A 27,663-nucleotide genomic window follows, 5' to 3' on the forward strand; every position below is an offset into this window, starting at 1 on the left:
CTCACGCTTGCTCTTTGATTGTTGTTCAGAAGGGCGCCGCAACCGTTTCCCCCCTCGGTGCGGGACGAGCTCCGGCACCTAAGCGGCAGTCATGATGGCCGAGTCATTGGATCGAAAAAATTGCACTGAAAAGGTCATTGCTCAGTCAAGCGAGCCCGCCAGACCGCAGGATGGCAAGGACGGCCAGTCTGTTGAGGCTGGCTCTGACTCTGGCTCTGTTTTGGCTTGGGTGCGGGTGGTTGAGCGCGGCGAGCTCTCGCCTCACGATGTAGCGCAGAGGCTGGATCAAGGTCAGGGTGATGACGTGCATCTCAAGCCCTACTTGGACAGCATTTTGGCCTTGCCTACCTTTCTCCTCGACCGCCTGCAGCTTCTTGCCCCACCACGATCATCCGCACCAAGCTCTCCTGTGCGAGCTGGGAGCCGAACTACAGCACGCACTGCGAGCCTCCCTCGACATGGGGTGGCCACGCAATGCAAGCCGCTTCAAACCAGCAATAGCGAAGCTGGCATTGCGCCCGACCCCATCTCTGGTCCACGGCGGCGTGTCCCCACAAAGCGCTTGGTCCCGCAGCCTTTAGTTGGTCCCGAACGCGATGTCACATCGACGCCTGTCACGAAAAAGGACGCACGAATAGCACCCATCCCCGCAGAGTCTGACTTTCCCTCATTGCAATCAACAACCTCTCAGCGCAGTGGGCGCCAAACTTCCTCTCGCTCCAAGCCCCACGCGTCTGGCAACTTGTCCGGCTCCGGAGCAACGGCCGATAGGCTTCCGGCGGCCCCACCGGCTGCCAGTCCCTGGTCTCGCACCAAGTCTGCAGGGACCACTTCACACACCTTTGACGTGGCTACGGCTAGGCCAGGTGCAACTCGTACCGTGTCTGTGAAAACCAGGTCGAGTATGTCAAATTCACGCCAGGGTTGTGACAGTGGTGGGACCACCGTAACTTCCCCTGCCCGAGTCACGAATGCAGACGCAGCCCGGTCATACTCTGGTGGTTCTCTTCCAGCCATGGCAGAGACCACTCAGGAGATTGGCCTTTCTGAGGCAGACTTTCGCTTAGCAGTCTTGCTTGGTGAGATTGGGGCTTTGGTACTGGCGAAGTATCGCCCACAGCTCCATCCTGGGATCGGCCGCGAAATGCAGGTGCTGAGCCAGGTCGCGCGGGCTTGTCTCGAGGCTCTACGCTTGGCTCCTGCCTTGGATGCTGCCGAGTCCAACTCAGCAATTGTCGCATCCGCAACCCAGTCTGGCATTACGCCCGATGAGGCTCAGCGCTGGGTGCCTGCATTTATGGTGACATGCACCGTGGCTCTCTTAGCGCGCTTTCCTCGATTGCTACATGCACTGGGCGTCGGGTTTTGGCCTGCGGTTGAGGCCCAACTGATTTGTTTCACTCCACGTCTGCAGCAGCGCCTGCGTGCTCTTTGGCCGATTGCCTCTGAAAGGTCGAGCAGTGACGAGGGCTTGGCTACGCAGCTGGTGCGTCATTTCGGCTCTTCCATGGCTGGCCTCGCTGAGCATTCTTCTTTGCCTCTCAACTCTTGCTCCTCGGTTTTTTCTTTTTCAAATCTCATTGTGGTGTTGAATTTCTGTTGTCTGCAGACGAGTGCCTTTACGACTGTGGATCCCCTGGCTCAGCTTTTATTGCACGAGTCTCAGCAGGAGGTGGATAAGTGGCTGCCCGTGCTACAGAGTTTGTACGAGGGCTACTGTCTGGCCACGGCAGACCAGCATCGTGGCCACCAATCTGACTTGCGCTCGTGGCGGCTACGCGCGGAGCAGGGCAAGGCTCAAGGCAAGCTCGATAGCTGGGCTCAAGAATGCTGGCAGCAACTGCGGGACTGCAAGCTTGCCTGGATGTCGGCCGTTGCACGAGGCTTGCTGCTAATGATGCAGGACTCTTCGCTGTTGCTGCCGACTGAGATGCGACACCGGGCCATAGAACGACAACGGATACGCTTTGAGTCGGCGCGCTTCCACATTGTCTTTTCCTTTGTGCCAGATTTGGTGGATGTGCTTGGGTCGCTGGAATTGCGCGACTTTCTCAGCCGGGAGCTTATGGTGGCGCTCGAAGAGGCAGCGCGACGCACGGCACGGGATCGTGATTTGGTGACCGGCTTTAATTTTCTTTTTTTTGGCGGCCGCGTGCTGGCGCAGCTCGTCTATCGCACTTTGGCACGTCCTCTGCACCCAACAGCCCAGGAGCGAGTCGGCATGGAATTGCGGGATCCGCTGTCTTTGTGTGTGCGCCTAGAGCGGGCGCATCAAGAGCGCTGCCTTGTTGCCTGTTTGTGTTGGACCGTGTCTTGCGTGCAGTACTTGGCTGGGCCGGGAACGGCTCTCTGGCATGGCTGCCCTGAAGTTTTGCAGGCCATAGGCTTGCTCGTGCGATTGGAGCGAGCTACCTCGCGCTTCGCTGAGCCCATGCCACACGGTTCGCTACCCATGTTGTTCGCCCACATGCTGCTTGGAGAAACCTTGAGCCACCCACGGCTGGAGCGATTGGTGACTCAAGCCCGCACAAGCGTGTGTGAGGCGCCCCCACTTTTGGTGCAGCTGGAACACTATCATTTTGTTGATGCGCGACTTCCCGGGCAGTGGCGCAGCGACGGTGAGCTGTCCGCAGCGCTGAGGTCCATTACGCAGCCCATCCAAGGTCCAAGCAACGAGAAGGTAATCAACCCAGAGCGTGTAACGGATCGAGACAAGGCGGCGGGCAGCAAACCCCCCTTGTTGCAGCGCAAGCTGGGTCAGGTGGTGACGGTGCCTTCCATAGAGGGGCAAATGACAACGCTCATCCAGACCATTACGTATGGAGTGGTGCAGAAGGTGCAGCTCTGGCTGCAGTCGTCATGTCCATCCATTCGTGAGGGACAGTAAGTACCCCATCGCACGCACGCAGGGGCTTGGTGAAGATGGTGTGTTCTGAATGCCTGCTCACTCTCCTTTCCCGCCTTTGCTGTGATACCTGAACGTGCCTAGATATCTTCTCTCTTCTCCCGAGGACGTGTGGGCAGAGAGCCGCGTGCAGCTCGAGGCCGAGCTGCAGCGGGGTTGTGAGGCTGTGCACCAACACCTGGCGCTATTACTGCAGCTGCGGGGCGGAGATATGGCCGAGGAGGCTGTGGCTACCATGGCATCCTTTTATGTGGAGAAACTGGGCAACGAAGTTCGGGCCCTGGCCAAAGACCATCTCGGCTCGATCTTGAAAGCCATGCCCATTCAACGAGTTGACGAAGAGGCGAACCCCGAGTAAAGAGCCAATTGTCAGATAAAATTGAAGTAGAGCGACTAATTTGCTCTGGATCACGTTTGTCATTCACTTACACGCAGTAGCGGTTCTGTGGGGCTTTCCGGACTTTTCATTTCTTCCCGACGACGACGACGTACGGCAGCGGCGAGCACCAGCGACAGGCAGGCGATACCGGCTCCTCTCCTTCCTTCTATTCCCCATTTTCGGTTTCCCTAGCACAATGGCGGGCTCTGACACTTCCGTGTTTCGGTCTTTGACCAACGAGATCAACGTTGCTGGTGTTCTGCGTTGGACTTGGCGCATGGTCGACCGTCAGCCCACTCTGGTCGCAGCCACGGCCATGGGTGCTTTTGGTGCGTGCGTTCTGTCGCAGCGACGGGCCAGGCGCGCCATCTTATGCTGGATGCGGCTGGCGTTTTTTTGCATTCTGCTTTTGGAGCAAAGAGCGCGTGGCCATTGGCTCTAGCGTCGTTGTGACCATATTGTAACGCCACTCGTGTTTTTTGACGCAGCTCATCTGATTTGATACCTGCTCGGTCTCTTTGCGCAGGTGTCCTGCTGGTGGCTGCAACTTCCTCCGAGAACGGCTTCACGCAAAAGGATGACCAAGGTCGCTACGGCTCTCTCATCCAGCGTCGTGTGCCCAGTACGTATTTCTGACTGTTCATCCGTCACATGTGTATGTGCATCCGGTGGTCTGTCTTTTGAATAATATTAATTCAAGGGATGGACAGGGATACTGGCCTTGATTTGACGTGCGTGCCGCGGGCCAGCTCACTTTGGCTATCGCATTTTGTGCTGACACCTGATGTAGCTCCCAAGGAGGCATAGAGATCACTGGCGCACCCGCTCTTGCTGTTACCCTGTGTCGAGACATTCCCATGTCAACTGTTCTGCTAGCCAGGCTTGTGCATGTCATGCTGTCCTAAAACCCGTTTCAACAATTTCTGGTTGGAGCATCGTAGCCTGCTTTTGCACCACGCCGTCAGAGAACGCTGCGCTCGTCTCTATTTCTCTTCTCTCTTGTTTTCTTGCTCAGATCAGCCTCTTCATTGTTTTTTTTTTTTCGTCATTACGGAGGGCCAGACATTCGCCGTCACGGCTTGCACTCTCCCCAGTAAATCAACGAGGGGCTTTGTGCACTACCCGATCGGAGGAGCACGAGTCCTGGTCGTGTGCTTTCCTCCGACCCCTCTCCTCTCCTCGCTTATCACTCTAGGCTCACGACAAGGGACCGTCTTCTTACTCTTGTCAGCTTGCCAATTGAACTTTATGCCTTGTACATCGGCACGTTTCTGATATCCCATCCACCTCCTTTCCCCTCCTCCTCCACTTCCCCTTCTCTTCTGCCTGTCTTGTCCTCTCTGTGTCCTGTCTCGTTTTTTTCTCACCCTCTTGAACGTTTTTTTTCTTTTCTTTCTGTTCTACACACACACAGACACACAGACACACAGACACACACACACACACAGACAGACACACAGACACAGACACACAGACACACAGACACACAGACACAGACACACAGACACAGACACAGACACACACAGACACAGACACACACAGACACACACAGACACAGACACACACACACACAGACACACACAGACACAGACACACACACACACACACACACATGAATGACTGCGGACAAAGTCGTTTTATGTCTCTCTGTCTCTCTCCCCTCTCTGTCTCTCTCTCTGTCTCTCTCTCTGTCTCTCTCTCTGTCTCTCTCTCTGTTTCTGTCTCTCTCTTTTCTTGGTGTCGTCGTGGCGCCATCAGTGTTCCAGAGGCTTTGGCAGCCAGGCGCGGGGCCAGCCGTGGGTTGCATTGGTAGTCTTTGCGCATCACGCTCATCGAAACACTTGTACTGCTTTTTGGAAGCGTCCAGTTGCTGTCGTTGTTACTCGTTTGGTTTTGGTTGACACGACGGCATAGCCCCGTTTCGCGCACAACCAGAGCACACGTCAAACCATTTGACCTCCATCCATTCTCGCAACAAGGGCGAGGTCTAGCTAGACCCAGGAGCAACGAACGCCAACGGCGTCATCCATCATGTCGAGCGTCAAGGTGCGTGCCCTGTCCGTTCTCATCCCACTCGTCTAGGCGCTCATGCAGCATCAAATGAAGTGTGTCGCCTTGCTCATGTTTTGAATCCACTGGCGCGCCGCACAGGTGGCCGTGCGTGTCCGGCCCTTTAACGACCGCGAGCGGAAGAAAAAGGCTGAATGTATTGTACAGATGAAAGGCAACACCACGCAGGTCTGCTACCACCAGCTGTCCTCGCGCGCGCCCGTGCGTGCTTGTTTGCTTGTTTGCTGTCACGTGCTCATACTTTTAACCAAACACAACTTGCGCTGTGGCTGCAGATCACCAACCCTGCGACTGGCAACGAGAGCACCTTTGCCTTTGATTGCTCCCAGTGGAGTCATGACCATGTGTGTGTGTGTGTGTGTGTGTGTGTGTGTGTGTGTGTGTGTGTGTGTGTGTGTGTGTGTGTGTGTGTGTGTGTGTGTGTGTGTGTGTGTGTGTGTGTGTGTGTGTGTGTGTGTGTGTGTGTGTGTGTGTGTGTGTGTGTGTGTGTGTGTGCTTCTCTCCCTTTACCTTCTTTGGCACCAAGTGCCTGCACCAGCTGCGCTCGCCCCGGGTCCCTCACACGCACTTACCCGTGCCTTGGGTTGATTCGTACAGCGCGATGGGGTCGAGTTTTGTGACCAAGAAAGGGTCTACCAGGACATTGGCGTGGAGACGGTTGAGCATGTTTTTCAAGGCTACAATTCGTCAGTCATCGCAGGCCTTGCACAGCTCGTCCACGCAGCCTCTCAGGCCTCACTGAAATCGGGCCTTGTCGTTTCAGATGCATTTTTGCTTATGGTCAGACGGGCGCGGGCAAATCATTTACAATGACCGGCGGTACATATTCCTGCTTTTGCATAGCCTGCATCGGCAACCTGTTTGATATCCATCGATGGCTCGTCGATCGCATTGATGTCTTTGGGTGCCGTTCTTGCGTCAAATCAGGTGATACAGCCGAGTCACAGGGTCTGATCCCGCGCCTGTGCCGCGCTTTGTTTGAGCGCATTGATAAGGAGAAAGGCTCTGATCATGTTTTTAACGTTGAAGTCTCGTACCTGGAGATCTACAACGAGAAGGTTGGCTCAGTGTCTTGCCGTCCATCTCCACATTGTTGCACACTCCCTCCGCTCATGATTGGGAGCTTCATCTTAGGTTCGGGACTTGCTCAACCCCTCCTCCGAACACACGCTGCGTGTTCGCGAGCACCCTGTCCTTGGACCCTACGTCGAAGACCTTTCCCGACTTGCGGTAAAGTCACAGTTTCCATGCATTGCTCGGCACCATCTTGCCCTCTGGCGATAGTTTTGTATCAATTGGTAAACAGGGGCTTGACAACGATGCTGCTTGTCCGCGTGAGTTTCCTCATGGAGCATGTGTTCTGCTTGGTGGAGCAGGTCGCCTCCTACGATGATATCCTGGCTCACATTGAGGCCGGTAACAAGGCCCGCCGTGTTGCTGCCACCAATATGAATGCCACCTCTTCTCGGTTTGTCGCTGCTGGATTTTTTTTTTTTTTTGGCCGACATGATCAGAAGGGTGGTTAAGGTCTGACTTGGCATGTAGTGCATGGGGCAAACCGGTACTGACGCCCTTTTTGTGAACCTTTGTCTTGCGTGCCCCGCCCCGCCCTTCGCCCCGCTTCGGTCACGAATCAGTTCCCATGCAATCTTCAGCATGCATTTCCATCAAACAGCTTCCGAGGGCGGGTCTACGGTCGGCGAAAAGGTCAGCCTTATTTTGGGTGCTTGGCGAGGGGTACCGCGATACTGGTTTGCTCGTACTTTTGCTCTACAGCTTACCTTCATGTTCACATTGACTCTGCCTTGCGGCTCGACTCTTGCAGCTCTCCAAGATCAATCTGGTCGATCTCGCTGGCAGCGAGCGGGCTTCTAGCACTGGCGCGACAGGGGATCGGCTCAAGGAGGGTGCCAACATTAACAAGTCCTTGACTGCCTTGGGCAAGGTAATTGCACACAGCTTTACAAATTTTCCGATAGGCCGCAATTTGCGTCCATGCATCTACCTGACTGATGTGCGTCAAATCTAGGTGATCAGTGCGCTGGCAGACGCCAGTACGAGCCAGGCCTCAGCAACCTCGAATTCTACCGCTTCAGGCTCCAGCGGCAAAAAGAAGAAAAAGAAAGGCAAAAAAGGCCACAAGAACACCGGCGGCCCCATTGTGCCTTATCGTGAATCGGCTTTAACCTGGTTGCTCAAAGAATCTTTGGGCGGGTATGTGTCGTGTCGCCCTTTGCTTTGTAGGAGCCACTCTTTTGCCTAGATGTGAAGGGCCTCAAAGGCCTGATTTATGCCCACGCTTACCCTTTGAAACCACATGTCATGTGCGCGTATGCTTGGATCTGGCTCTTTTTGTGTTGGACGACAGTAACTCAAAAACTACCATGGTAGCCGCCGTGAGCCCAGCCGACATCAACTATGATGAGACTTTGAGGTATGCCCTCCCTGGTTCCTCTCTTGGCCGGTGCGATTCAAAGCAGCAATCTGACGAGGGATCAAGAAATTTGAGGCTCATGCAACCAATGATCTACGTAGTACCCTTCGCTATGCCAATAGCGCCAAGCAGATTGTTTGTCGTGCCATTGTCAATGAAGACCCAACTGCCAAGATGATCCGCGAACTCAAGGAGGAGGTGCAGCGTCTCCAAAGCATGGTCAAGAATGGGTCAGTACCTGCACTGTATTCTCTTTCCAGCTCAATTGCTGGTGTCTGCGGACCTGTTCAGGTCTTGTGCTGCCAACCAACTCACAAATGAACCATGGGGCCCTTATTCATCACCACAGGGCACCGGGGTCACCCAAGCGTCCCTCTCCCAAGGCTGAGGCGCATGGGAGCGGCGAAGACAGCGACGAAGAGGAAGTGGATTCGGAAGATGCGGTTGAACAGCTTGCCGTGACCGAAAAGCTAATGAAGGAACTGACCACCCCATGGGCGGAGCGGCTGGAATACGCCGATCGTCTGCGCTCTGACCGCGATCAGGTATGGAAAGCCCAGCATAGGGACTTGGTCTTTTTATTTCTTTTTAATTTTTTTTTTTTTGACTTTTTCATTTTTTTTTCACATTCTTCTTCCTGTTTCTTCGCTGGCAATGCTCTGTTTTATCATTGCTTGCCTCACACCATGGGCAGATTCTCAAGGAAATGGGCGTCAAAGTGGACGAGGGTGGAACAGCGGTCGGGCTCAGCAGCCCCCAAAAGCAGCCCCATCTCATGAATCTTGGCGAAGCTTTGGATGAGGAGGAGTACCTGTTGTACTATCTGCAGACGGATCGTACCAGGTGGGTTCTGCAAACGGCTTCTTGGTGACGGCTGCAAGTGTGTGTATGAAGAAGCGTCACTTTGTTGCTGAAGTACCATATGAGCCAGGGTCATGCACTGACTTACCGCGTGTCTGATCCCTTGCCGCTGACATCACCTTGGTTGGTGGTAGAATTGGTGCGGCCGATGATAACGATGTCACCCTGATGGGCGATGACATGCAAGATCACCACTGCGAGATCTGGGCGCAGCACGACTGTTTCTTGTACGTGTAGGCAGGGGTACAAACGATTTGTTTTGCGGCGGACATTCATGACTGTTGCAGTGACGTTTTGCCTCATTCTGGGTTGTTCACTTTTGCTCTCCTGCTTCCATCCAGTCTGGTGCCTACAGCCCAAAACGTGGCTCTCAAGCTCAATAAGACGGTCTGCAGCACACCTGTGTTCTTGACCACGGGTGCATTGCTGCACATGGGGGCGGATCACATGTACCGTTTTGTGCATCCAGCGCAAGCCCGCCTCCTCCGGTGTGTCCACAGCATTTTTCCAGTCTTCAAGCGTTGACTTTTTTTTTCTTTCTTTTTCTGTTCGTGGGAGTGGGGCAAAGTTGTGCATATTCACGCCAGCACTACTCTTCACAGGGACGCGGGCATCAAAAGCAAGCGGCAGGCCGTGGACGCAGCCAAGCCTGAGGCAGATGATCTGCTGCGCCTGCATACCGATGAGAAGCGCCTGGTGACAGCTAACTGGGTCGAGAGCATTTTGGGCCGGGAGCTCGAAGGCGAGGATGAGGCACCAGGAATGGAGTTGGAGGCGCTTTACACGTTGGCACTGGAGGCTGCCGCAGCCAAAAAGACCGAAACCGAGGATGAGAGCGTGCCAGAGGCCAGCCCCCTTGAGGCTGATTTTGCGTTGGCACTAAATTGTTTGGCTTTGTTGCAGCGATTGGTCGTTGAGCACGAGGACCAGAGCGCAGGCACGTTGCGGCTGAAGCTTGCAGCACGGCCCACGCAGCGTCGCAAGCGTGTGCTGCCTTCCCCCAAAATGGCCAGCGCCAAAGCAAGCGCGGCTCAATCTGAGGATGCAGGCGAAGCCAGCCCATCACCCACACCCGCCCGGACATTGCCAACGCCCGCGGCCACATCAGTGATGACGGCTCCAAACTCAGACGCTCAAGGGAGCAGTGCCGTCGCTACTGCAGAGCACGCATCTGCTGCGAAGGGCGCCGTATCGGCGGGCTCTCCATCAGGCTCGGAGGTGTCCGCCGAACAAAATGTTACGAGCCTCTTTGATCGAATTTCAAATAAGGCTGTTTCAGCGCTCCCGCCTGCGTCTGCAGCCCAAGCTGATAGTGGCTCCGTGGCGCCCGACACTGAAGCCACTGAAGCTGAGGCGACCGTGAATCCCCTGGATCGTCTGACCACATCACAGGCCGATCGCTGGCTTCGTGCACAATCAGAAGCAGGCACAAGCTTTTGGACGCAGGGATTGTCCGGCTTTGCTGGGCTCTCCGATCAAGCCGGGAGCCTGCTGGACAAGTTTTTGGCGGAAAACAGCGCCACGGAGGCAGGCGACTCGGAAGATGCGCGGCGTCGTGCTGCTCTGGAACGCATGAGCGCTGTGGCTCGGGAGCGTGCCAACCAACAAGGCGACGAGGGCAACAAGGCCTCGGACTGTGCTGTTATCATGTGAGTCTGATTTCTTTTGTAGTGATGACCAGGTGATGTGCGTGATGTATTTGCGACTGCGAGCCGACCAAGCTTTCTCAAGTGCTGAGATGAGCTCGATCCGTTCAACCTGGCAAAGGTGAATGACTGTCCATGACATGGTCTTCCTGATTGATGACCGGGCGCTGGCCTCGCCACCCTCGAGTCACCGTTCAAATCCATCGAGAATGCTGCCTCACGTTCATAAATATCCATTCCTCTACAACCATCTATACCATCGAAAACACAACAGCCAAAAACCACCACACCTACAACAATAACCCCACCAACTCTAGCAACAAGTTTGCGTGTAGCTTTTACCGGATCTACAATAATTCAACAAATTTCTGCATTAACTTAGTTTTCTTTTTGGCCGGTTGCTAATCTGTTGCGAGAAAAAAAAAAATAAAATAAAATATGGCGTCGCCACGACGGAGCAAGGGTCAGGGGCGAAGCCGTAGCAATTCAGATGGCGCCGTCGTCCCTCCACTCAACCTACAGCCATCCATTGGTCGTTTGCTGGAGGAGGCCCGCAATCGTCTACAGGTGCGGTCACGGTCGGCGTTGCTCGCTCGACTGAGCGTGGTCGTGGTCAGCCCGCCCGCGTTGGCGTGCAACTCACAAAGCGTTTGTTGGTCCGATGCAGACGGACGGTGAGGATCCCAAAGTCCGCTCTTATGCTCATTCAGAGGTATGTCGCTTAGCCACACCGTTTCATCAGCTCCCGTTTCTGGCTTGGGCGCGTGCCATGGCTTTTGCCATGCATCCCTCGGTCGTGCCTGACGAGCAACGGTGGCCTGGGTGTAGAATAACTCTGGGGACGCCACGCCAGCCACCACACCAGTGTCGGCGGTTCCACAACATCACATGTTCAATGACACCTTCAACACACTCGAAGCCGTGGCCACCATGGCGGGCTCGGTGACCAGCCCACCCAGCGGCACGCCCAGCCCCGCACCTGGTGGCAGCCGACTCGAGCCACCGACCCCCGACGATCCACGTTCGCCCGTCAGTGGCAGTAATGATAACAAGGCCATGCGGCCTCGCTCGCAGAGTGACCCGGCCGAGCATGACAAGAAGCCTGTGCTGGTACGCTCGCTCCTCCGCTCTAAACTGCATGTCATGAAAGTTCTTGCTTTGTTCGCAGGGTGCTGGCTTTTAATGTGTGCTTGCACATTCTCATCGTCGATGGCATTTGCCTGTCCCCGACCTCGAATGCTTGCAGGACAATATTTGCTACGTCACTTCACTTGCAACTTGGGTTGATTCAGAGAAGGATGAGGCACCTGCAGCACAAGTGCCGGTTCGTGCAACACAGAGAGATATAGATGTAGAGAGGGGGAGAAGGAGAGGTTGCGGTTGTGGACAATCTTTGGCCGTTGCGAGCTTTACCCTGCCCCGACCCTTGCTCATTGATGCCATTTTGCTGTGTCATCTTTGTGCAGGCCACGCCACCTTCTGGTCAGAACTCAAAAGATGGCAACAAGCTTCTCTCCCGGCGCTATACCTCGAGCACGGATGAATTTCGCTCCCCGCGCCGCCTTCATGATGGTGAGTGTGCACGTCCGAAGACCGTTGGCTTTGAAGCTCTTAGGGAGGACAATCTCTCATCCACATTGTGTCGAGCTGTTGCAGAAAGCGATCTTGCTGATGAGCGCCCGCTGCATCACGTGACACTGATGGTCATCGCTATGGAGAAGAAGGTTATGGCCAAGCCAATGCAGGTGTGTTTGTATGCCGTCGCCGGGATTCTGTGTGTTTGAGTGCGTGTGCGTGTTTGAGTGTGCGTGTGTGTGTGCGCGTGTGTGCTTGCTTTTTCCGGCCACCGGCACACTTTGCCGTTGTTGCTTCTCCTCATCTACGTGGGATGGAGGCATTTAGCGTTGTAGTTGAATTTCGTTTTGCTTTTTGCTTTTTGCTTTTTTTCTTTTTTCGTTTCTTACCCCTGTGCTCACTGGGCTCTGGTCGTGTCGGCGGCGGTGAGTTTGGCAGAACATTTTGAAGAACATGGCCGTGTATGCCGAGTTTCAAATCCTCGTCTTGTCAGAGTCACTTCTGATGAATGCGCCCGTGGAGCATTGGCCACTCTGCGATTGCCTTATCGCTTTTTACTCCTCCGGGTTTGTTGTCGCTTCATCGCTGCACGGCCATGAATCCGGTTCATAGCATTGTCCCCAGCGCCTCATTCTGTTGTCTTTGTCCGCTTCGCTCGGTGGTCGATTTGTGTCAACGTGCTGCCATAGATATCCGCTGAGCAAGGTGCAAGACTACGTCAAATTGCGCTCACCCTTTCTCCTCAATGATCTGGCCACACAGCATCTCCTGCTAGACCGCCAGTCTGTCTACGAGTGAGTTTGTTTTTTCCCTGATGGCCCCACTACTACTCCTCCTGCCCATGTTTGATTGTCACCGCATCGGCCTCGGCTCTTCTAGGATTTTGGAGGAGAATGGAATTCCCTCGCCTCCACACATGGTGCTGCGACGCAGCGCTGGTGACGTGGTCGTCGAGCGGGAGGATGCCATTGAGATCAATGGCAAGGTCATGCCCAAGCCGTTTGTGATGAAGCCACTTGATGCCGAGAATCACAACGTACGCTCGAGCCATGCATTTTTGTCCGGGCCCCGGTACCCAAGACATGAAGTGCTTCAATTTTGTTTACTCCAACATGACCATTGTAATTGCTTATTTGACGTGCTTTGGCTCTTCAGATCTATGTCTACTTTTCACAGCATGATGGTGGCGGGGCGCAACACTTGTTTCGCAAGAAAAAAGATAAGGCCTCGGCCTTTTTGCCCGACTGTAACACGATTCCGGAAGAGGGGGATTTTATTTTTGAGCAATTTCTGCCCACGGGGGGCACCGATATCAAAGTAAGCGCTTGGACGGAGTTGCTGGGCGGCGCTTCAGAAATGCTCGTCATGCTGAGGTACTTGGGGTGTGACACACGCTCCGCTCACACTTCGACCCTAGGTTTACACTGTTGGCCCCAACTACGCGCACGCGGAGGGTCGTAAGGCCCCCGTCGTCGATGGCAAGGTTCTTCGGGATGCCAACGGCAAGGAAGTGCGTTGCCCGATCCTCCTGACGACTTTTGAAAAGGTACGGCCGCTTGGCCTGAAGCGTTAGTGTTGATTTAGATTGCAGGTCATCCGATGAAACTGGATTGGGTGTCTCAAGCATCTCTCGCGTCATGCGTTGTTTCTGTCAGGACATTGCGCGCCGCGTCACGCAGGCTTTCAAGCAAAATGTCTGCGGCTTTGATCTGCTGCGCACCTCCGACAACAAGTCCTTTGTGTGCGACGTCAATGGCTGGTCGTTTGTCAAGCGATCCCCGCACTACTATGTAGACTGCGCTCGCATTTTGCGTGAAATGATTCTGTCCGCAATCAGCCCTCTACTCCTCAACAAGAGCTACCCTGTGCCGTCGGTGGATTACACTTCGGATTCTACAGATTTGCTTGCTTTGCAATCTCCCCAACAACCGTTGCGCCGTGATGCACCCGAACTGCGGTGTGTCATCGCCGTCATCCGTCATAGCGATCGCACGCCCAAGGAGAAGCTCAAAATGAACGTGACACACGTGGAGCTGCTCGAGGTGTTCAAGCGCTGGTCCCCTGAAGGCATGTCCGCGACCAAGGAAGTCAAGCTGAAGTCGCGCAAGCATTTGCAGGACGTTCTTCGGCGCGTGCAGAACCTGCTGCGCTGGGACCAGCGCTTGTCGGACGAGGAGAAGAGCAACCTCAAACAAATCGAGCACGTGTTGACACGCTGGCCCATCAGCGGCATCAACCGCAAGGTTCAGTTCAAGCCCACGTCTTACGTTCACACACGCACTGGCAAACCCATCATTAACAAGGCCCAACTCATCGTCAAGTGGGGTGGCGAGGTCACACCCATGGGCTTGGATCAAGCGCAGAAAGCAGGAGTCCAGTTTCGTGAGACCATGTATCCATCCAGTGATCAGGACAATGGTCTGCTGCGCCTGCACAGCACCTACCGCCACGACCTCAAGTTGTACAGCTCTGATGAAGGTCGTGTGCAGATGACTGCCGCGGCCTTTGCCAAGGGCCTGTTGCAACTTGATGGAGAGATCACTCCCATCTTGGTGAGCCTGGTTCGCAAGGATAACGCCGTCAACGCGTTGCTGGACGATACCAAGCCCGCGCGCGCGCAGATGGATGAGGTTAAGAAAAAAGTTCACGGCACGCTGCTTGCCGATCAGTCGTGGCCCGAAGTGGCGGCCAAGATCGCACCGCTCAGTGCCATGAGCTACTCACAGCGCAAAGCCTTGCGCAAGCTCGACAACCCACACAAAGCCATGACACGACTCTACAACTTGGTGGTCGACTTTGTGACGAGTCTCGGGGACCGCATCGAGCAAGATCCAAATGTCCGCGCCTATCAGGGCGAGCCCTTGGTGCTGCTGCGTCGGCGATGGGAGAAACTGCGCGATGAATTTTTTGACACAGCCAAGCAAAAAGTGAGTTTATTTTGATGTTAGCTCTGCACGTAGAAACTTCAGAAGCTTGGGCCAACAAGCTCCCATGGTCTGCTACCTTGCAGCACGCCAGGCGTTTTTAGTTGACCCCCGTTTTGCAATGGTTGGCCTGGCGTTTTTGTAGTTTGTGGTCTCCAAGATTCCTGACATCCACGACTCGATCAAATACCACCTGCAACACAACGCGCACTTTGGCATTGACCAGAGTAGCGAAATTTTGACGCTGTCACAGGTTGGTTTGACGGGTTTAGGCATACTTCTTAAAGCGACTGCCTCCAACGTTGGAAGACTCCGGGCAGTCCAGTGATTGACGCGAGATTCTCATGCGACCTGTGGCTCTTGCCCCTGCCAGCATTTGGCCAATGTTGTTGTGCCACAAGAGTACGGCGTGACCAACGAGGAGAAGCTTGGCATTGGTTATGCCATTGGTGAAGATCTCATGCGCAAGGTGCGTGCTTGTTGTCAAATGACCCAATCTGCTGGACCTGTGGCACCTGTGCTGCCGTTGCGTTCGATTAAGTCATGCAATGGCTCCTTCCCGTGTAGATCGTGCACGATTTGCGAGTTTCGGCAGGCCAGGACGCCCAGCACGATGTCTTTCAGCATGAAGTCTCGCACCGCCTCAACTCTGGAGACAGCTTTATCAAAGTAAGTGTGACAAGCTCGTATTTGCGGGGGGAGGGGGGACAGAGAAGAGGGGCGTTGAGTCATAGGTGCGCCGTGCTGCCCCCTGCCTTTTTCGGCGCGACCTGATTGTATGCATGTCTGCGATGATGGTCCGCAGGTCCGCAGTCCCAATCGTCACGTGCGCACTCGGCTGTACTTCACGTCAGAGTCCCACATCCATGCCTTGGTAAACGTGTTGCGATGTGGCGACTACGGCCTCTTTAGTGCGGGGCCGACCCGCAAATACAGCTATTCCGACCTTGTTGAAGGTAATAAGACCTGTTTGATGCACATGGCTGAAAATTTGAATGAGAAAGTGGGGGGCACGAAAATAACAGTTGGGCGGCTTGAAATCATGTCGCCTTGCCTGGTCTGTTTGACTTCTTAGGTCAAAGCAAGGATGATCAAGCCGGTGCAACCGCCAATGGAGATGGTGATGCTGATCGTGATGAAGATTACCGCTCTCGCGCTGCCTCTGATCTGGCTTCGAGGTGAGCACGCTGTTGTTCAACTGCTTGCGATTGATTCCACGACCCTCATTCCGCACCGGTTTACTTCCGAATGTAGATGGCAGCCACGCCTGCAAGCCAACACGGATGTGCCGCTCGTCTCCTCTCCAGAGGCTTGGCTGAGTGCCAAGGTACCTGCAGCAAATCCATGTCTTGGGGGTGTCTTGCTTGATTCTGAATTTTCTCGTCGCCAACCCCCTCCTTTTTCTTCCCCCTCCACGTTCATCCTGCCACATCCATCCGACGCAGGCTTATATTTGCAAGCTTGAGGAGTTGGGCTACCTCACGCACATTGTGTGCCGGCTTTTTGAAAGACACGACATGGATGGCTCGGGTACGTGGGTTGTCGTTTGCAAGAGGCACCATGAGTGGCTTGCTCTTTCCTCTTTTTCTTGCTTTTATTTTGTCTGATCTGGGTGCATTGCAATGTTCCCCCCAGATCCCGCTCGTTTTTTTGTGGAATGGGCGCTGAGTCCAGGTTTGCGCAGCGTCGAAGATAGCGAGGCAAGTGCAGCCACCAATCATGATGTCGAATTGGCACCATTGCGAATTTTGCATACGGGCATGACGTTGGAGCAGGTGGAGCGCTTCTTCCAGAGTCTGCCATCTCGGGTGACGACGCCTACTGTGAGCGAATCAGCGTAATGTGTGATTTCCCTTCTTGTTACCTGTTTGGCTACCGCAAGAGTATTTCGCGCGCCTCTGTTTTCTGGTGTCTTGGTGCTTTCTTTTTTGTCATTGCGGTGTTATTGTGCCGGTATCCGCCACCACGAGTTGATGTTGATGCGATCGACCACCTTTAGTCTTCCGAAGCGATTTTGATTGAAGGTTGGTTGTCCTTATTGGCTCATGTGCCAAGAACGACACCAGTAAAATGACAGAACGACATCACATTGCGGCTTTGTATGCCATGTGGTTTCAAACGTGGTACGGAGCTTCTGTGAAGGTGGAGGGCGGCGGCCCCGTTGACGTGTATGTTCATATGTACCGAGCAGGCTCAGCCTGCATGGGGCATCAATTGGCATTTGAAAGGCCAAAGTCAATCAGTGCTTCTGCGGCGTGCTGAGAAGCTTGCCTTCCAGCCATGGGGCAAGGTGCTCATGCAAAAGGGGAAGATAGCGGCGATTCATATGAAAGCCATCACCAATGTCGTAGGTGTCACTGCGGGGCATTGTGGCACAGTTCAAACCATGCGTGAAGCCGTGCGGACACGTCAGGCAGGAACACAGGTTAATTTCGTGAGCAGGTCGCTGAACAAATGGTCAACGTACCATAGTGCATGTCCCGAGGAGTCTAACAAAGATGAGAAAAAGTCGAGAACAGCAATGCCGGGGATGGACTGCACACGTTGTGCCAGGCTATCATTCCATTGTTGGATGACATGATGCAAACGACGGCCGTCGGGGCTACTGTGGCTGGGGGGGATGGGGCGCACGGGGTGGAGCAGAATCTGGCGCCATCCATGCTGGCATTGAAGGTCTTGCAAGCCGGCAACAAAGCCTTGGAGGGTGGCGGCAATGGCCGATTCCAAGTCTGGATATTTTGGGGGCCGATGCGGACCGAAGTGCTTGGGCGAGGCCACGATGGTGCCATCTTCTCGAAGATCGATTTCACCGGCACTTACAATGACAATGCTGTCAGCAGGAATTGAGGCGGCAGCCGCCAGCAACGTCGCACGATGGATTGAGGGGCGGGGCAGGTTGGGCGTGAAGTGCCACGCCTTCACACCCATGGCCAGGCGCGGGTGCATGACCACATGACCAGGCGGACAAACAGGAACGCTCGTCCAGGCCATGGGCAAGATATGGGAGTCACCCAAGAGATAGAGGGCTTTGGTGGCCAACTCCGTTTTGGGCCAAGGTAAGAGGCGCGCGAGACACACGGCGTAGCGAACTTCGGCGCTGTATTGGCGGATGAGCTGCGCCCTGTGTTGATCAAGCAGATGGGCAATGGCGGGCGCCATGTGCTGGGCAGCAGCCGGGGCCGTCACGCTTTGCAGGACAAAGGCATGCAATAGCATGCCTTGGTGATATTTGTTGGGTTCGGCGGACGAGGCAGCGTCCATCACGGGCTGCCACCACTCTCGTACATGCAGAAGCTTCAATGTGGGTGAGCCCTCGGCGTCATTCCCGCGGGCATCACCGGGTGGCCACGATGATGGGAAAAGCCGCTCGGTGGCACCTCGCTGGATGGCCAAAGCTGTGCGATTCTGGCCCTGGTTGTGCAAGAGCCTTGACAAGTGATACAGCCAACCGCAGACCTCGAGCTGCGTCAGAACAAGGGAGCGTGGCTGAGTATCTGTAGGTCTGACCAAGATTGTCTGGAAAGCAGCCGCCCGCAATGCAGTGCAGATATGGACGATGCCAACACCGGCATCCCCTCCAGCTTCGGCTGCTACTTTGCCTAACAAAAAGTGGGATTTGGCAAGTCCCACAGGAGAAAGCGTGGCAGCTTCTTGAGCAGCGGCCTCCGCCAAGGCCCGTGTAAGGTCTGGCCGCCGGCGCTCCTCTCGCCAGGCTGCATACAGGAGGCGCTCCCAAGCGGGCGCCGAGGCATCACGCCGGCTCGGTATCGCCAGCCGCGCCGCTGCAATAACGCTGGCCAACTCATCATGCTCGACAGCAGCCTGAGCCATCACACTCGCGCCCACTCAAGATGGCAGTGAGCTGGCCTCGACCGGCGGATCAAATCAGGTACTTTTGGTGCTAAAAATGCGCGAAAGAGATTCACACGTGTGTGTGTGTGTGTGTGTGTGTGTGTGTGTGTGTGTGTGTGTGTGTGTGTGTGTGTGTGACGAACAAAACAAAAAAAAAAAGCAAACAAAAAAAAGCCACCTCTTAAAGTTGAGCGATTAACGTTAACGTTCTTGATCTGGCAAAAAGACCGGACCACAAGAAGGCGAAACGCAAAGAGAGAGGGTTGGTCAGATTTGTTAGATTCGATTTGCTCCACATGTCGGTGTCTCTTTGACCAGCAACGGTTTATTCATTTCTTTTCTCTTGAACGACAAGGTGTCAAAAGGCGATGGATGAGGCAGAGGGCCAGCCGCCGGCTCACATTCATCTCTTCTACACGTCCACGGCATCGTCAACCATGTCAATGTCCAAGTGGGTCATTGTCGAGGACTGCAGCTGCTCTGTCATGGCTACATCAATCACCGTCTCGATTTCAGTCTCTTGGTCAGAGGCCGCCTCCTGGAACAGCACCTCAGAGTCAGCCTCGGATGTGCGGCCCTCGTGGTGAGGACCATTGTGAGAAGTTGTTTGCTCTGGTCCCATGGTCGTGGCAGTCTCTTGAACACTGCTTTGATGTGGGCGTGCAGGCCGATGGTCGCTGGCTCTTGAACCGATGCTCGGTCCACCGAGATCCCCACCACCACTGCCAAAAGCGAACATGGCTGCAAAGCGCTGCTGAAGCCACCGCGCCGTCTGCACAAACCAAGCGACGGGGTCTGGTAGATCGGGCTTCTGCGTGTAGCTGGTCACGATTGGGCTGACAAAGATGGGGTAGCCCACGGGTTGATCATTTGATTGCGAGATCATATTGCGCAACACACAGATGCAGTTTTGAATCGAGCCGCGCTCGAGGGCAGGGTTGCGCAGGAAGAGCACCTCCTGCTGCTGTGCCGCCCAGAGGCCACGCACGCACTCGCGATTGACCTTGAACAGCTTGTAGCTCCGATAACGCCCCGTCAAAGACACAATGAAGAACTCGCGGTTGTAGGAGGAGTCGTCCAGGTTATAGCGCAGCGATAAGAGCGACGGAAAGTCAGACATGACTGAGTGGCGCCACGAGCGATCAGCTTCGTTGCAAATGACTGTTCGCATCATGCTCTTGCGATCATCGTAATCCTGGATTGACTCAAACAGCGTGGTCATGTCTTCATATTCAGCTGGGTCCAAAAAGTGGTCTTGGTGTAAACGCAGCGCCATCCGCGCACTGCGATACACAAGCCGTGGCACAGCCTCAGGCACAGCCAGCTCCAACCAACGGTCTTGAACACCCGACGGCTTTAAAAGTCCGGAAAACAGAGCGTGGTAGCCATGCAAAAAGGCATCCGACTGGGCGCGTAGTTGCTGCATCTTGCGCAGCATTGTCCGCCGAGCCAGGAGTGACAAAGCAAAACACAGGCGAACCGTATCGTGTTCAATGGTCAACGTGGCGGCCGACTCCGCCGAATCTAATACGCTCACATCATCAGCCGCGTCCGTGCGCGCCTGCTCTAGGCAATGCTTCAGCCAATCACCGTAGTGTTCGTAGAAACGCTGCAGACTCATACCACGCTTGCGTGCGTCATAGTCTTCGTGATACTGTATCACGAACAGCGGGTCCCAGTTGACGAAATCTGGGTGATACTCTTTGAGGACCGCCTGCACCTCAGGTGAGGCCAAGAGGCGACAGGTCAGTTCGGCATCTGTGGCCATGTAGTACACGATTGCGCGCGACAGCATGTCAAAGAGTACGCGGCAGAGCTCGTAGGACCCAAACATGCTGCTTGCTGGATTCAAACTGATTGAATAGCCCTTGAGTACGTACATGGGGGAGACGGCCTCCCAAGCGTAGGTTTGTTGGCGCAAGATGGCACGGCACGAGAGCCACGGCAACCGCGTGCACGGGCGGCAGCGCTGGCACAGGTCACGGTCGTCATTGGGATCACGGTCCAGCGCCTCGAGCTCACGCGACTGGCAGTAGGTGCCAGCAAATTCGAGGCCGCGAATTTGAAACGCCACAAATCCATCACCTCGCTCGATGATATGCACAAAGATGGTCATGCGATTATCTAGGTCACACATGAGAAAAACGTCGCCGGCCGACACGACACCCCAACGACCCTCTTGGATGTCACGTGCAAGCTGCAATCGAAGCTTGAGCAGTACGTGTTGGTAAAAAATGCCGTTGAGCTCGTTGGCAGGCACGTCCAACATTCGGCCGCGAGAATCATAGCGCAGGGTGGCTTGCTCCAGTGCAGATGTTCGGTAATCTTTTTCCCAAAAGCGGATTGGGCGAAAGTAGGACACCAGGAAGATGGCCGACCCCATCACAGGGTAAAGTGGCGCCGACACGAGTGCCGCAATGCCCGACTGCACCACCATGACAATGAGATGAGGGAGGGCAAGAGGCCAGGTAAAGGCATGCAAGCCTGATCCCAGGACATCGTGCATGTGGTACACTCCATTGTAGGTCAGAAGGAATCGCAACTTCAAGAGCCACTCGTAGCCCTTGGCAAGCAGAAAATGCACGACAAAGAGATCCACAACAGGCGTCTCCGATAGTGATACGTCATACGCACTCGCCAGCTCAACTGCAGCCATGGCAACATATACCAGGGACAGGTCGCCGCTGCGCAGACGCAGAGCCTTGTGCCCGCCCAGGGCCAGCAAAAGGCTGCCCACGGGGGTACCCCATCGATCAACAAGAACTTCAGCTGAGTCGTTGATAAAGGCCAAGATGGCCAGCGGCAGCAGCACGTGCAGCAAGCTGCGGTTTAGCCAAAACTCAAGCTGCTCAACCCAGGACGCGACAGGGCGCTTGGGATTGAGAATTGTGCCAGCCTCACGGTTGGTCAGGAGCGGCTGTTTTCGGAATCCAAACGGAAAAGCGGCTCGGAGCTGATGCAGCACGTAGTAAAGAAGGAAACTCACACCACAGCAAACGGCAGTGGCCGAATGGCGCAGGTGGGGTTGTGCTGCCGCAAACAAGCCCGTAAGCACAATGAGCAGCCAAATGAGCAGCTGCGCTGTGGCGCACAAAGCGTCCCACGCGGCGCGGCGCTGAAAAAGTCGCCTCTGCGAGTTCTCGAAGGTGCTCATAAAGCTCGGCGTGTTGCTTTCTGCTACGCCCGGAGCACGGTCTGCATCCGGCTCGACATGAGGATCGACGCTGCGGGGCACATCGAAAGGGGCACCCTCGCTGGTGCTATCAAGAGCGGTGGTGTTGGTCGTTGTCGTGGCCGCTAGCAGGGTAGACCCAGGCTCAATGGTTTCAGACATTGTGCTGTTGGCATTGCTTGGTGAGCGAGTCTTGCCTCGAGAAGCAGCACGCTCAAAGAAAAGCAGAAGGCCGTCAGACTGTAACCGACCGAGCCAAAAGGAAGTACCAACGGCAACACCACACGCCAAAGCAAAGACAGCTTGCCGAGTCATGGTGCTGTCGGCATCAGCCATCACTGCCGCACCATAAAATGATGCCCACGAAACACCCACGGCCACAGAAGAGAGAAGCACGCGAGACGCGGCCGCGGCTAGGTTAATGGTGCCCGTTCCGCCAAAAACATGGAGCTCGAGCTGCTCACATAGGTGGTGCAGCGCCGTGCTCCAGATGGGGAGAACGCCAAAGAGAAACATGGCAGGGCTGGCGAGAATGCACACAAGCACAAAGTCGCGCACTAGTCCAATCAGTTGAGGATCATGCACTGCGATACCATAAAAGTCACGGTCACTGAGCTGCCCGCCAGCATGTGCGTCCAAGATCAGGGCCGTTGAACTCAAGGCAATAAAGTAGAGAGGCCGGGAAAAGGCTGTTGATCGTTGCCCCACGGATGATGCGCTGGCATCGGGTTGCACGCTACGCAGTAAAGAGTACATGGCCGATGCTGCGACGCCAAAGAGAACCGTGCGGCCAAGGTCGTGATATAAGCGACCTAGCTCCAAGGACAGGTAGACGACAGCAAGCACCAGCATGGGAATGATCACGATCATCCGACGCGATGTATACTTGTCAATGACCTGCTCAAGTGTCGCACGGCTCAAGCTAGCCGGCCCAATGGGCCTTCCAAACAGTCTAGGATGGTTTGTTGCTTTCGGTTGTGCAGGTGCTTCCACGCTTGGTGAGGCTTCGGGCGCGGTAGCTTCCACGGCTTGAGCACTCGGTGGCAGTGTGGCAGCCAACTCTGGAGCGTCCTCTTCCGTTGGCACGGGTGTAATATCCTCAGCTGCCTCGCGGGCTGCGTCTAGTGCTTGAACAGGCATACGACTTGCAGAGTCAGCCTCCCAGGTCGTCAGATCGCCATCTAGAGACTCGGTGGCATCTGGAAGTCCGGGTTCCTGAGTTTGGGGCGAGGAAGTCGCCATCCAATCATTGTGCCGGCGTTCGACCCGGTTCAACGAGGCTGCCAACGACTCTGGGCGACGGCGGCGAACGTGTCGTCGTCGACGGCGACTGATAGTCAGCTCAGGTGTGTCCCCGTGAAAAGGTAGAACAACCTCCCGATTATCTACCGAGTTGCCATCACCGGCCATCGCGGTGGTGGATGTGGCGTCAGCTTCGGGCTCAATGTCTTGCGTTGAGGCACCACGTTGTGAAGCAGCGGCCGAATCCGCGTCATTTTGAAGGGTAGATCCCGAGGATATGTCCCCATCAAATGCCGTCGTGCCTGCAACAGTGTTCGAGCTGCAAAGGTGCGATGCACATTACAATAAGGAAGCATGGCCAGGGCACGATGGCATGGGCTGTCTGAACTGCACCAGGAAGTGCCACAAGCAATACCCGGCATATCCATCGCCATAATGGTTCCCTACGTACCCAGCACGGGCCGACGAAGTGCCGGCAGCGAGCATCTCCGATGGCTCGTGGGCGACAAAAGAATCATCGACAGGGGTTGCCTCACCCAGCCTGTGAGGTCACACACCGTGTCGCCATCAAGACGACGACAACGGCCGGGTTAGGAACAAGCTAACAAACAACAAGCAAACATGCAATAATGATGATAAAGCAAACGTGAGGTGCGCCAGAGGAGCTTACTCTTGTGAGGAAGGTGCGGGAAACAGCTCGTGGAAATGGGCTTCAGACGTGCCGTGCTCAAGCAGACACGCTTTGCAGAGATCAAAGTCACACCCATTGCAACGATAACGTTCTTCTCCTTCCAGCTCACGCGAGCGCCGTCGACAGCCGTTGCAGATCCATCTTTGGAGCCGCAAGAAAATGCCACATCGGGATCGCGCCGAGGACCACGACAGGTTAGCATGCTCGCCGATGGTCAACAAGACAAGAATGCCATGTGGTTTGATGCAGAAAGTAGCATGTACCTGGAGTTGATGCTGCTGGCATCTACAAGAGGGTGCTCGTGCAGACTGACGAAGAAGCGTGGCTGCGGTTCGCGACGTAAGGAGCGCCGTCTGTCAAGAAAACGCACGCTCATGAGATCAGGAGCGCAGAGCATCTCAAAGCAAAAGAGCCGCGGAGGACGAGTTGGCATTGAAGTGTTGGGAAGTCGGGACAATACACGCTCAGTTCCCATGGCCCAGAAACCAGAGCAAAGCAAAGCAGCACACGGCAATGACGCGATAAAGGCAGAAGCTCATGAAAAGGTGCACACACACACACACACACACACACACACACACACACACACACACACACACACACACACGCAAACATATGGGTTCAACCGTACATGGCTAATGTGACTCGCTCCACACTGCCGCTCAGCGACCCAGCAAGGTCGACGAGAGATTCCGCTCGGCTACGTGTTCCCCGCACGCTCCGCACTGAGCCACGCCGTGTGGTTGAACGGCGACGACGAACCGTGGCCACATCTGCTGAAGCGCTGCGTGCGTGCGGATCCTCAACTCGGCGGGCCCGTGGCACATCACTAGCGGTCCATACCTGTGACCCAGCGCTTTCAGCAGCAGCAGCAGTTAACGCTGTCGACAAAGCCATCGGGGAAGGAGCCGTGTGCACTGCAGTCGCATTGTCTTCCAAATCAGAGGGCTCCGGTGACATGTTCACAGGTGTGTAGACGCCGTCCATGATAACAGGCGGTGCGACGGCAAAGTTGAGCTCACGACGCAAGCGTGAAGGCTCGCGAAAGGAGCGGCTTAGTCGTGGTTCTTCAGTCTGGCGACGCGATAAGACGGGTTGGCGTGCAGATCGGGTACGCCGCACACTTGGACTCGTGCTACCCGCTTCGCTGGCACCCGCCTTGGCTGGGCCCGTGATGGGGGGCACTGGAGCAGAACTTGGATCGGAAAGAGGGACATCTGTAAGAGTTGAGGCCGCAACCGACGGCTCGGCCGACGCAGTTTCGCCCTCAAGGGCAGCAATAGTGCGCTCCAACTCATCATGATAGTCGGCATCCAAAAAAGGAGCGCCGCCTGGTGCGTGTGATCGCGCTGGCGCGCCTGGATGAGGCCCAGGGCCATGCAATAGTTCGTTGCTGCTCCAAGATGTAGAGCTCCCATCACTGTCATCGTCATCGTTGCTGGACAGATCAAAATCCGAGTCCTCATCTGCAGCCCTTGACGCGATGGTTGTTGGTGCTGGAATGTCCGCAACGTCCTCTCGGGAGCCGTAAATGTCCTCGGCAGTTGAAGGGTTTACAAACATGGCTGCACGCTCAGTTGCTGGGCCATCCTCGCCATCCTCGCCATTAGCTTCGTTCTCGTCATCGCCAGCATCGCGGCGTGTACGTTGCCAACCTGCCAGGTGTGGTCGAGGCGGTCGGCGTGGAGGAACGGCACGATTTTCGGCTTCGACAAGCGTCTGCAGGTTGCGAATGACCTCAATGCATGCTCCAACGTTGAAACGTGTTCCGTGAGTGATTTGCGATTGGATCTGCAGGGTAACAGGTAAGCGAGTCGAGTGAGGCCGGCAACTGGTGCCAAGAAAAGGTCAAAGCGCGGAACAGAAGCCGTTTCGGAGAAGAATACAAACAAACAATGTCATGACCCAATGTCCAGTGCATCAAGCTGCTTACCCTTTCGACGGTCTCTGTTACATTGAGGTACAGTTGGCGCGGATCAACCAACTCGTTGCGGCGCAACCTGCCGAATTTGAAGTTCAGACATGAACACGCAATCGGTTTTTCGTGAGCACAATGGGCAGGTGACAAACTCGAAAGGAGCAGGAAACGAAACAAAGCAAAACATTCCTGACCCCGCCCCCCTTATCGCACACGCGCACTTTTCCCTAGCTAGCCGCTTTCATGCCATGGGACTGCACACTCGAGGCGCGTACAAGGTCAAAGCTCGGCTCAAAAGATCATCCAGTGCTTCAAAGTCCATGGCCATGGCTTCAAAAGCCGGATCCTCAGCTGCAAATCAGATATCGATTCGTCAATGCAACTGGGGGTATGTGACAAAGAACGAATGCAAGCGTGCAGAGGCGTTGCTGGGGGTGTGCACGGACCCTGGAGCAGGCGGAAGGTGCTGGCATTTTGCCGATATATGGTCCGAGCTCGCTCGCAAGCCGCAATGAGATGGTTGATGCAGGCACCACGGTAGAACTGCCATTGACATGTTAGCATGAGCACTGTAGGCACGAGTGCACCGTTCGATTGGATGGCACGGGGGACGTACAATTGCAGCATCGTGCGCTGGCATGTCTGCCGCCACGTTCAAGGTGGCAAGATCCATGGATCCTAGACACCAAGAAGAGACCACGGTCAGCACGGAGGATGTGGCAAACCTTGTCGAGCCACCATGTGGTGCAGGGTTTGCCCGCCTACTTACGGCCCATGTAGTCTTGAAATCGACGTGCAAGCTCGGCATTGGAGCTCGCATTCTGCAGAAACTGCCCAATCCGGCCTGGAACCATATATTGATGTCGAAGGCTGGGGCGTGCTGGAAGAGGTGGGGGCGCGTCATCCTGGCTTTGTGGGTCTATTGCCGCCGGCTCAGGCGGCGACGGCCGCGGCATCGTCTCAGGACGCCCGAGATTATCCAGCTAACATTCAAATGCTCATGAGTTCTTGGGCAAAGCCTTTTTCTTATCCCCATGAGCAAGTGACAAGGGCGCAGGTCGGTCAAGCCAATGAAAGTACGAAACAGTACCAAAGGATCAGTGTTGAGAAGCGGTCTGAGCGTTATGCTCTCATTGCGCAAGGCCGTGGCCAACACATGCCTGAGCCTAACGGTGAGGTACAAACATGCGTAGTGATGAGGTGACGGCAGCTACAGTGGTGCCACGGATCTAGCAGGGCTGAGCTTCAAGACTTGCGTGCGACAGTCGACGCCGCCGACATGATATTGCTGAAACCTCAAGTGTACAATGACGTGGGTACAGCGATCATTCTCCAGTCTACGTCAAGTTAGGTGGGTCAGGCAAGGGGTATCAATGCCAGCATGTATGTTGCTGGGCTTGCACTAAAGGCGGTGTGCCGAGCTCGGCCAAAGTCAAATCAACGGGTGACGAGATTGGTTGCCAAGCGCCAAAAATCGCCATACTTGATGGAGAGGACGTCGTCGGGATGAACTTCACTGGAACGAAATGCAAACCAGCCTGGTCCAGGTTTGGCGCGCAAAAGACGCTCCATGTGGCGTCGGCCCATCGCACCGAGCTTCCAGCTGCCAAAAAGATGTTTGGCACGATTGAAATGAGCAAGAGACGTGACAGAGAAGCGTTGCATTGCCTCGGCGAACGAACGTGCGATGGGGCTTGTCTTGGACAACAAAGAGTGCGCGACAGCTTTGAGTACGTACAGCTCTTCATCGCGGCCTGGAATCGTGGTTTTTAGGAACAGGCCATTGGTCATGTTGTTGAGCCGGACAGTCAGCGTTTGATCTTCCTTGTCGAAAACGGGATCCAACTCCAGGTGTGGAATTAAATCCAAAGCTGGGGCCAAGGTGATGGGGAGGGATTGTGCGGAACTGCTCAGAGGGGAAGCCTCTTGCTCATGGTCAGCCTCATCTAGAATCTACAAGGGGCATCAACGGGAGGGGGGGGGGGGGGGGGGAA

The 27,663-nt window shown here is 55.2% G+C and overlaps 5 protein-coding genes across 5 annotated transcripts in view; 2 read left to right on the forward strand and 3 right to left on the reverse strand.

Moving 5' to 3' along the window:
* Positions 1-94: 94 nt before the first annotated feature.
* MONBRDRAFT_37459 (uncharacterized protein) lies at positions 95-10,302 on the forward strand (the record flags this gene model as incomplete). The annotated part of the gene is made up of 12 exons (XM_001746563.1): positions 95-2,883; positions 3,477-3,613; positions 3,811-3,906; positions 6,198-6,412; positions 7,180-7,299; positions 7,384-7,568; positions 7,890-8,018; positions 8,138-8,333; positions 8,483-8,631; positions 8,784-8,876; positions 8,991-9,137; positions 9,252-10,302. The coding sequence occupies 12 exons, from the start codon at positions 95-97 to the stop codon at positions 10,300-10,302; spliced, it is 5,307 nt and encodes a 1,768-aa protein (XP_001746615.1).
* Positions 10,303-11,225: 923 nt separating this feature from the next.
* On the forward strand, positions 11,226-16,635 carry MONBRDRAFT_37460 (uncharacterized protein; the record flags this gene model as incomplete). The annotated part of the gene is made up of 16 exons (XM_001746564.1): positions 11,226-11,405; positions 11,762-11,867; positions 11,952-12,040; positions 12,495-12,664; positions 12,750-12,906; positions 13,026-13,187; positions 13,288-13,416; positions 13,526-14,797; positions 14,940-15,047; positions 15,168-15,263; positions 15,362-15,463; positions 15,600-15,750; positions 15,870-15,972; positions 16,049-16,121; positions 16,240-16,324; positions 16,430-16,635. 16 exons carry the CDS (start codon positions 11,226-11,228, stop codon positions 16,633-16,635), a joined length of 3,189 nt encoding a protein of 1,062 aa, XP_001746616.1.
* Positions 16,636-17,203: 568 nt separating this feature from the next.
* Positions 17,204-18,625, reverse strand: MONBRDRAFT_9031 (uncharacterized protein; the record flags this gene model as incomplete). Its single annotated transcript, XM_001746682.1, has 1 exon — positions 17,204-18,625. One exon carries the CDS (start codon positions 18,623-18,625, stop codon positions 17,204-17,206), a length of 1,422 nt encoding a protein of 473 aa, XP_001746734.1.
* Positions 18,626-19,058: 433 nt separating this feature from the next.
* Positions 19,059-23,060, reverse strand: MONBRDRAFT_26272 (uncharacterized protein; the record flags this gene model as incomplete). The annotated part of the gene is made up of 1 exon (XM_001746683.1): positions 19,059-23,060. The coding sequence occupies one exon, from the start codon at positions 23,058-23,060 to the stop codon at positions 19,059-19,061; it is 4,002 nt and encodes a 1,333-aa protein (XP_001746735.1).
* A 1,155-nt stretch (positions 23,061-24,215) lies between these two features.
* MONBRDRAFT_26273 (uncharacterized protein) overlaps positions 24,216-27,663 on the reverse strand; it is a gene marked incomplete at both ends in the record, with an annotated part of 4,113 nt that continues 665 nt past the window's right edge. Inside the window, 10 exons of the mRNA XM_001746684.1 lie at positions 24,216-24,386; positions 24,514-25,542; positions 25,685-25,751; positions 25,945-26,020; positions 26,116-26,212; positions 26,286-26,347; positions 26,439-26,499; positions 26,760-26,835; positions 27,153-27,272; positions 27,408-27,622. Coding sequence (XP_001746736.1) covers positions 24,216-24,386; positions 24,514-25,542; positions 25,685-25,751; positions 25,945-26,020; positions 26,116-26,212; positions 26,286-26,347; positions 26,439-26,499; positions 26,760-26,835; positions 27,153-27,272; positions 27,408-27,622 — 1,974 coding nt within the window. The remainder of the gene's footprint in view (positions 24,387-24,513; positions 25,543-25,684; positions 25,752-25,944; positions 26,021-26,115; positions 26,213-26,285; positions 26,348-26,438; positions 26,500-26,759; positions 26,836-27,152; positions 27,273-27,407; positions 27,623-27,663) is intronic.

The sequence above is a fragment of the Monosiga brevicollis genome, genomic scaffold (assembly GCF_000002865.3).
Source record: "Monosiga brevicollis MX1 MONBRscaffold_13 genomic scaffold, whole genome shotgun sequence".
NCBI classification, from domain to species: Eukaryota; class Choanoflagellata; order Craspedida; family Salpingoecidae; genus Monosiga; species Monosiga brevicollis.